Source organism: Salmo salar, chromosome 13 (genome assembly GCF_965601325.2).
Source record: "Salmo salar chromosome 13, fSalSal1, whole genome shotgun sequence".
In the NCBI taxonomy this organism is placed as follows: Eukaryota; Metazoa; Chordata; class Actinopteri; order Salmoniformes; family Salmonidae; genus Salmo; species Salmo salar.
The window spans coordinates 46,991,097-47,000,562 of NC_138303.1; the positions used below are offsets into that span (position 1 = coordinate 46,991,097).

Genomic DNA, 9,466 nt, shown 5'->3' on the forward strand with positions numbered 1-9,466 from the left:
ATGTCATTGTTTACAATAGGACAGTACTGCAAATTCCACCAGGGCAGACGGCATGGGCGCCAAAAGTAAAAATATCTCCACTTTTGACGTTGACTGTGGCGGCAAAGCCAAACCAGATGTTAGTCCTTGTGACTATTCTTAACTAAAACAATACAACAGTGAGTCATTTATATTTAGCAATATCAGCTAGCATCTAGCTAAGAAATATTGTGGTTCAAAGTGCTGTATTTATTCTGTTTAGAATTTTTGACATAACCCACTGTGCACATACGTCAATTCAACATCTATTCCACGTTGATTGAATGTAATTTCATTGAAATGACGCGGAAACAACGTTGATTCAACCAGTGCCCACTGGGAAGCTAGCATGTTTTTCAAACTAGCTAGGCCACCAGTTTTCATGCAGCGCTACAAGCGGCTATATCGGTCCAGTAATACAGGACTACTAAAGGCCCAGTGCACTCCTTTGGTGAATAATTGTTATTTTATTATTATGATTTTTCAGGGGGTGCTGCATCACCCTCAGCACCCCTACTTCCCGCGGCTATGATGCCGTCTGATCAGACTTTCTTTGAGTCTGTAATGTGAGCGCGGCATTAGCACTCATTTACAGATTCGCTCCACCCGGTATAGCTCACCCCACCTTCTTACACTCATCCCAACCCAACCCAGAGACCCCCACCCTCTGACCCTCCAGACCTGGACAATAGCTGCTGTAATTTGCTCAACAGGAATCCAGGAGTCATCTTTACGGTCAGCCTGCAAGCTGATGCATTGAGCCCACCACCAGGAAACCTGAAAAGAGAATAACACACACACACACACACACACACACACACACACACACACACACACACACACACACACACACACACACACACACACACACACACACACACACACACACACACACACACACACACACACACACCTGTGATGTCAGGTGGGTTTACACTATGTGAGTGATGTGATGTCTGTGGTGCACCATTCACCTTCAGAGGAATGTTGAGCACACCTGATAATTGTTTGCAGCCATCTGCATCTGCAGTCTTATGAATCAGATGAGCTTTTCTTATGTCATGCTACATTACAAGTCCATCCATGTGACATGCACATTTGTTTGTTGTTTATCAACATGAGACAGCCTGTTGTAGCTAGTTGATCAGAGGGGCTTTGTGTGTTTAATGGGAGTTTCTGGGAAAGGTCTATTGTCAGTTGTAATTTTCAGGGGTGAGAGATGTCCTGCCAAGTCACATTGAGAGACTGACCCTGGGTCGGCTAGTCTCTCCAGTGGCTGGCTTTAGATATAAAGTCCTCTGTGGGTGTTCCTTGGACTTGAACAGGATGGGCATGGCGAGAACAGAGCCTTACAAACCGTCTAACAATCCTGCTCAGTCAGAGCCTAAGAGGAAACTCCTTCATACTCCAGTGAAAAAGGGCTCTCTGAAGATGGCCCAAAGCCAGAACTCAATGGGGCCAATCACGGCCAGGTTACGAGGCTTATCTGAGGACAGTCCAAATAACTCTTCCCAGAACTTAAAAGTAAAAGTGCAACCCGGCAAACCCACTCCTCCCTTCAACAGAACTGGTATGACTCAATCACCGTAGCCTCGTCTACACCTTGCGATGTGAGTTTCGTGATCTGATCAATATAATCCAATCACTATCTGATCAAGGTTTGTCGCGTCTACACATTGTATTAAAATGTGTATCTTATCCGTCCGATGTGTCCGCATTATAACCAGATTAGCTGGTGCCTCCCTATATGCAAATTATTTTACAGTTATACTTATTTATTTTAAGACAATTACTGATGCCATAAGTTAATGGTGCTACCCATCAATGATTTTAGAGGCCGGTATATGTCTCCAAATGTTTATTGATTAAAAGCATTTTAAAAATTGCACAATAAGAACTTGTCTCTCAAATACATCATTACAGTTGTTGGTTAGCTAGCTAGTGAATTTGATCCATATTAGCATAGACATGATATAAGTCCAAACACCTCAAAACACAAAATGGTTCTGACAGTTCACAAACACACTGCCTTTTACCCCTGCGCGCACATCATTTTCGTGAAGTTGTCAGGCAACCCTAGCTATACACCTGCTCTCCAAGTTTTTTCAAGGTATGATTCATTCATAATGTGAAACAATATGGTGCCATAGTAGCCTACAGTCAAGTTATCCTACATTTCCCTCACATTTCGGTCATTTAGCAAATGCTCTTATCCAGTGTGACTTACAATCACTAAAGTTGTCCTTTGGTTTCACAGGAACCATTAAGTAGCCCTTTTTACAACCTGTTTATGAAGGACCATAAACTATCATGAGTTTACTGACATTATGTTGAGAATAGAGATACCGCTAATCTTACATCACCATATTCCCAAGTCTCCATCAACCGGGAAGCTTCGTACAGAGGCTAAGGCCAGGATTAAATCCGTCATGCGTTAGATCCTAGTTATAGCATGCTTGACATTGAAAGTTCATTTCCAATTGAGCCGACATTTGCAGTGTTTAGCTTGAAAGCGATCTTGGCGAACGCGGTTACATTGCCTTTAAAAGTTGCACTGTCTACAAGGGCAATCAGATTGACTTCTGGCCTAAGATAACGCTGTGTTTTCCAAGATTGTGAAAAAGAGGACTCATTTTAAAAAGGTGGGTTAGCAGGGTGGTTTGCTTATGAGATGGAACACTGCAGATAAGACAGACAAGCTCCAACAGGATGGGCCACATTGAGCCAGTTATCCCCATCCGCATTAGCCCCCATCAACATCTTTGTGTCCCAAGCTGGTGTGGCACCAGGGAGGACCAGGCAAGACTCTGCAGGCACAGCCTTACAACTGGATGAGCTTGGAATGCTAACATTAGCAAACCATAAAAAATACCATATGAGGTCTGGGTGGCTGTGCCTTTGGAAAATATAACTCACATTATGGCTCACTGCATTTGGATGAAACATTCCATTATTTTATAACCACCACACCAAAAGGGAATATCTACTGTACATAGGGTACTTTCTCAAACTGTCTAAAACAGTTTCTCATGGGTCTAACTACGCATATGCCTCCAAGAGAGGCAAAGATAGTTGTTTTACATTTGTAAGGAATTCTTTCTTGACTTAATTTCCTGCCTCATGCTCCTTCCTGATTCTCTGGGACAGAAATACCTTCTACTAGGATGAGAGAAGAGACAATAATACCACAGGCAGCATAAAGAAAGTGATCTTTGTTTTATCGGCTTTGTAGGACAGGCTTGTTTGTTCATGGCTTCTTATATTAGGTATATCCAAACACTGCTATACTATTGGTGATACTATGTGTAAATACTGTAGGTGCCTGTGTGTACACTGCTAAGATATCCACAAGGAGAGAGTGTGCGAGACAGAGAGCGGTAGATAAAGAGAGAAAGAGAGCGGTAGATAAAGAGAAGAGAGAGCTCACCCTTACCACCCTTATCTTTGCATTGTTCTTATGCTCTGAGAATGAATGGGGCAGTATCAATTTACTACCAAGGGAACGGCATCTGAGAAGAAAAAAACGCCTTTAAGACTTTTACATTTTAGTCATTTAGCAGATGCTCTTATCCAGAGCGACTTACAGCAGTGAATGCATACATTTCATTCCATGTATTTTCTTTTTGTTGGTACTGGCCCCCCATGGGAATCGAACCCACAACCCTGGCGTTGCACACACCATGCTGGCGTTGCAAACACCATGCTCTACTAACTGAGCCACAGGGAAGACTTTTCTCTTGTTGGGAGCCAATTGCAGCTTTCCATATCTCAGTGGGGAATGTCCCGGGTAAAATTACAGGGGGTCTCTTCCGGATATGTTTACAACAAGATTAGAGTTGTCTTTGTTCCTGCATGTCTGCACAGGGCTAGGTTAATTGTTCTTTTGTTTATCTTGTCTGGAACTCATATCCTCAGATAGGTGGAGGACAATTAGGTCCATGTCCGGTTCTTTACATAATCTCATGTGGTGTACTAATAATGAGGGGTTTAACTGGTCTACTCTGTTTCATGTTTCATTATTTGTATAAAATAAGCTTATATTTTGGGTTCTGATGTGTTTAACAGTTGAACAAAGCTCATGCAAATAAGTTATATTCTTCAAGAATCAATGGCTATATATAATTGATTTAAAAGGTGCAAAAATGGATGTATCAATCCTGAATTGCCCCATAAACTTTCTGTGTGGTTTGTGATGCAAACTGGCAGGGACATGAGTTGCATGCGATTCCAGGTTTTCAAGGTATGCCCGTGAGGAAATTGAGAAACCCTGTATATGGAGTGGAACACAAATACATTAATAACACAATACAATTCACACACAAGTAGTTAATATAATATATTATCATATTTGGGCACAGAATTAATCACAAATATGTATAAACAGAAAATATTTCTGATCACCATCATTCTGTTTTACCCGTCCATACTTATTCTGTGACATTACAATTAAAGAGATGGCAATCTCAAATTACCAAGGGATTTTGACAGGAAAAGCTACAAACTGAGGCAAACAAAAATAGTACCATCACTCACATTTGAAGAAGTTTCACTTTTGAGAGAGCAAAGCCAGACATGAGGACAAAGGAGTATGAAAACTGCTTTTGGGGCATAGAGGAGAGAGGGAGGGAACTTGGGCAGAGGGGAGTTTCTAGTGGGAGGGACTGTGGGGGCCTGCAGGGTTATATAGTTAGAACGGCTTCCTCTCTGCCTCTGCTCTTTGTGTCTGTGTGCTCCGGTTTCTGCTGGCCCACTCTTAACTCTCTGTGCCTCTCTCAGTCTCTCTCGCTCCAACGAAAATGAGTGTCAAACGAAGCAGCGTCAGGGGACCTGGTAGTGGGTACAGCCACTCCATCACTCGCAGCTCTGCTGCTCCCGCCTACCGGGCCGCCAGCACCTATGGTGGGGCTGGGGGTCAGGGGACCCGCATCTCTTCTGTGTCCTACTCAGGTGTGCGCAGCGGGATGGGAGGGATGGGGATGGGAGGATCCGGGGGCTCCATGTCCAGCAGCATCCAGGTGAGCGCCAGCGGGGACACCGCCAACATCATGGGCAATGAGAAGTTTGCCATGCAGAACCTCAACGACCGTCTGGCCTCTTACCTGGAGATGGTGAGGAACCTGGAGCAGGCCAATGGCAAACTGGAGCTGAAGATCAGGGAGGCCATGGAGAAGAGAGGCCCAGGCGTCAACGACTACAGCCGCTACAACGCCATCTTGGATGACCTGAGGAAGAAGGTGAGAGGGCTGTGGGAGGAAGGAGGGTACTATTGGCTAATATTAGAGATGCTGGAGAATCTCTACTATAGAGCTTTAGGGAAGTAATATATCTTTCAAATGCAAGTTCACTGTCCTAGAATTGGCTGACCCAACGGAAAAGAGAGTAACAGAGTGTCAGAATGTAGTTTGGGAGTGAAAGAGGGAACACAGTGGCCCTACTTCATTTCCTTGTCAGATTATTCCCCTTGGTAGTAAAGACTCAGGTCAGCTGGTTTGTTCATTAGAGCAGTGCTGATCAGTGATGGCAGTGTGCCAGCATCTCCAGACAGAAGGCCAAAGGTAGACATAAAGCAATGAGAAGGGGAATTCCAAGGGGTTCTGCTAGCTGACTTTTGACATGGCCAGAGTTCTGGGTCCAGCTAGCTTTTTTGGGACACATAGATGGTTAGCAATAAAAGGATTATCGATGATATACTGTAACCACTGACAAGTTTCCCCATGAAAGCAAGGATAGCTGTTACAGTTCAAGAGGTTGTTTTTATATTGTCTCTCTGCTTTGGTGAGTGTATAAAAGTTAAATGGAAATACAATTCACTAGTATCAATGAGAGAGAAGGGAACTCACACCTTATAGTATAGTTGATGGTGTGGTCCTTACTTTTAGGGTGGAGCATGGTAATCAGTTTGAGTCAATGTGTGCCATTAAGAAGTTGTCCATCTAACCGTCTAAGTAATTCCAATCCCATTCATCTGATAGTGTTACATTCATATATATACTGAAAAATGTACATATGGGTTTGTAATTCCTTTATGTGTGTACACTGTGGGGAAATTAAGAACATTCTGTGAGTCATCCAACTGTAAATGAGAGCTGATGATACTTCAAAATAGGCTAATTATCTGTTATAAATCAAATTATAGGCCTAATGCATTTGCAACAAGTTACTGTTGTACTTTATATTACATTTTTTATAAAAAGATATAACTGAAAAACTCTTTCCATTGGATTCTGGAAGATTCCAGTCATCCTACTATGGTTTGGCTATTTGGACCTTGCTGAAGCAACATGCCAAAGTAACAACCCAAAGTGACAGAGTAACTATGCAAAATATGGAGATTATATGGTAGATGTCAGATACCAATAGCGAAAGACAAAATGCAAATAGGACAGACTATCACCACAGCATTCCTATTGCTTTGCTTTGGAAAAAAAATCTGAATAAGGACGTTGAACTCAGCCTTGAAAAAAAGAAATGGTAAAAGCAACATGAGTGGTTTAAATATTTGTTTAGTCTGCTGCTCTTGTTTTGGCTCTCATTATGAAGCCTTGCATAAAGGGTTAGGGGAGGAAGGGAGTTAGGGCTGATGTTTGCCTTGCTATTAATGCTTGCCTTTGTTGGCTTTACCAACTGCCCATGGTATCTAATTGACCCCCAACTCCATAGATTAGAGTCCCAACAGGTTTATTTTTCTTTGTCATGATACCAGGATGTGGTTGCTAGTTCAAATGCTCATCCTTCAAAAAACAAGGCTTATCTTGCCAGGAACAACAGGATATCCAACTCAGTAATCATCCCGCCGCCCCCCCCCCCCCCACACACACACACAAATGCAAATCCCACCTGATGCAAATCCGCTGCCTTCTTCCTGACACATCAACTAGCTCACCAGCAGCTTGGCTGTTTGTTAATGATTGCCCAGATTGTGTAACCTGCACGCATCCATCCCCACCCTTATCTACTGTACCATGGAGAACCAACACTATGGCTGTGGGGTAGCTGGCCTTCACTGCTCCTGGCTGTCACTGCCTTCGGAATTCCCACACCTGCCTTTTCACCTTGATACTCATTACAGAAAAGTATTGAAACTGTTGTGAAAAAAATGAAATTAAAAGCGTGTTGACTTTAACTCATTCCTCCTCGTCGTTGGTAGGTGTTTGATGCCACAAAAGACAACGCCCGTCTGTGTCTTCAGATCGACAATGCACGCTTGGCTGCTGATGACTTCAGGGTGAAGTAAGTAATGCTTAGTAGAGCACAAAACCATCAGTCAGTTGCTGACACACCTTAATTAAACGGCAGCATGATGAACATCCAATGAAAACAAAACAAAGACAGTTGATGTGCCACATTATCTGCATACCCTCTATACTATTAGTGACACTTTAGAGAATATTCCACCGTAGCTCTCCAGGTCACTGTATCTGATGCTGTTTTCTGTGTGTCTTGCAGGTTCGAGTCCGAGCTGTCCATCCGGCAGTCTGTTGAAGCTGACATTGTTGGCCTGAGGAAGGTCATTGATGACACCAACATGGGCCGCATGAACCTGGAGAGCGAGATTGAGTCTCTAAAGGAGGAGCTCATCTTCCTGAAGAAGAACCACGACAACGTAAGCTCTTGACCCAACCCCACCCCTCAACCACCAAACCATATATAATACACATGACCCAACCCCACCTCTCTTGCACCCCCAAATGTATATTTACCATATTCCTTGTCATTACAATGGTTTAGCAAGAGTAAGACCTAACATGCCTACATAGGAGACAAAGTCAACCTTACTGTATAAACAGGGGTGTTTTGTGTGAGAACTTTTGGATTTAGCAACGGAGCGGTAGGTGCGGCGCAACCATAGGATTCACCCAGGGGGCCCCTTGAGTACCCAAGCAAACGGCCTAAACATGGATGCTGTCTTGAAAACATATTGCTTAATGAATGTTAACGTTGTTGTCCATTTGGCCAAACAGGAGGTGATGGAGATGCGTAACATGATCTCCCAGTCTGGAGTGCAGGTGGATGTGGATGCTCCTAAGGGACAGGACCTGGCCGCTATCATGGCTGAGGTCCGAGCCAAGTATGAGAAGGAGGCCCTGAAGAACCAGGAGGAGCTCAAAGCATGGCACGAAACACGGGTAACACCTAGCAGCTTAATCACTTGAAAACAGTGCTGACTTTACAGTGAAACCGTCACATGCACAGCCACAGAAACGCCCTCTAAACCAATGATTTTTAAACTGACATCTATATCCTCTATCCCTTCCAGATCACAGAGGTGCAGTCTGTGGTGTCACAGAACACAGAGGCCCTGCAGGGCGCCCACACGGAGATCAACGACCTCCGCAGACAGCTACAGACACTGGAGATTGAGCTGGACTCACAGAAGAGCTTGGTAAGATCCCTCAATAACACTATACTCACCCAGCCAGTGTGTACAAAATACATCACGGCATCAATGCCATTGGTTAAGTTCATGTTAATTTACAAGTCCAACCACCTGTCCTGACGGTCTTCCTCTTTCTCTCTCTAACAGAAAGGTTCTCTGGAGGGAACCCTGCGTGACACAGAGATGCGCTACAACATGGAGATGGAATCCTTGAACAACATCCTCGTGGGTCTGGAGTCTGAGCTGACCAACCTCCGCTCCAACATCCAGCAGCAGACGCAGGAGTACGAGCACCTGCTCAACATCAAGATGAAGCTGGAGGCGGAGATCACCACATACAGAAGACTGCTGGACGGAGGAGACTTCAAGTGAGTAAGACAGAGGGTGAGATAGCCTTAATTGGTGTTGCACGTGTACTTCCAACCAATGAAGTAGACCTGAGAAAGATAACGAGGTTTGTTGTCGGCCAAGAGACTATTGGGGTAAATGGTAATCTAAAAGAGCCATTTTCTATCTTGGAGGCACAAGTAGCCATATTGAAACCAGGTTTCTGTTGGCTGACAGTTGTGAAACTCTCTCCCTCTCTCAAGGCTCCAGGATGCTCTGGAGGACCAGCGGACAGTGAAGACCAAGGTGATGACCGTCACACAGACTCTGGTGGACGGGAAAGTTGTCTCCTCCAGCACAGAGACCAAGGAGAGGAAACTGTGAGACCACACCCATCGTTCCCCATCATCCTTAACGTACAACACCAAACGACACCTCATAGGCATACAATAACATCTAGCTGGATAAGAAGAAAGCTATCTCATCACTATATTTATTTCATCATTGTTTCTTTTGTGTTTTTTTATCTTACGCATGTAGGCATACATACGTTTATAATACAAATTTTGGACAAAGTTGGTTTAACCAATGTTTTAGACCTTTAAACTAGCAATTGGATGAAGTAAAATATCTGTATATCTATTAACTTTCTTTTTCTACCATTGTCATCTTGGTTTTTTTTCTGTCCAATTGAATTTGCCTGATGTGATGTACCTTCATTGTCCAATAAAATGTTTACCAGAA

General features: G+C 43.7%; 1 protein-coding gene across 2 annotated transcripts; it reads left to right on the forward strand.

Annotated features, from left to right (window-relative positions):
* Positions 1–4,348: 4,348 nt before the first annotated feature.
* On the forward strand, positions 4,349–9,466 carry LOC106566972 (keratin, type I cytoskeletal 18). 2 transcript variants are annotated; one of them, XM_014135681.2, is made up of 7 exons: positions 4,349–5,252; positions 7,166–7,248; positions 7,465–7,621; positions 7,980–8,144; positions 8,276–8,401; positions 8,543–8,779; positions 8,986–9,466. In XM_014135681.2, exons 1-6 carry the CDS (start codon positions 4,815–4,817, stop codon positions 8,765–8,767), a joined length of 1,194 nt encoding a protein of 397 aa, XP_013991156.1. In that variant the 5' UTR covers positions 4,349–4,814; the 3' UTR covers positions 8,768–8,779; positions 8,986–9,466. The 2 variants fall into 2 exon arrangements, with proteins under 2 accessions (XP_013991156.1, XP_013991155.1); XM_014135680.2 differs by having other exon boundaries at positions 8,543–8,763.

Bases quoted from the DNA above. Each gene is read 5' to 3' on its own strand.
- LOC106566972 (XM_014135680.2), top strand. From the start codon at position 4,815: ATGAGTGTCAAACGAAGCAGCGTCAGGGGACCTGGTAGTGGGTACAGC. The intron at 5,253-7,165 runs GTGAGAGGGCTG...CGTCGTTGGTAG, and splicing joins TGGATGACCTGAGGAAGAAG to GTGTTTGATGCCACAAAAGA. The intron at 8,145-8,275 runs GTAACACCTAGC...TATCCCTTCCAG, and splicing joins AAGCATGGCACGAAACACGG to ATCACAGAGGTGCAGTCTGT.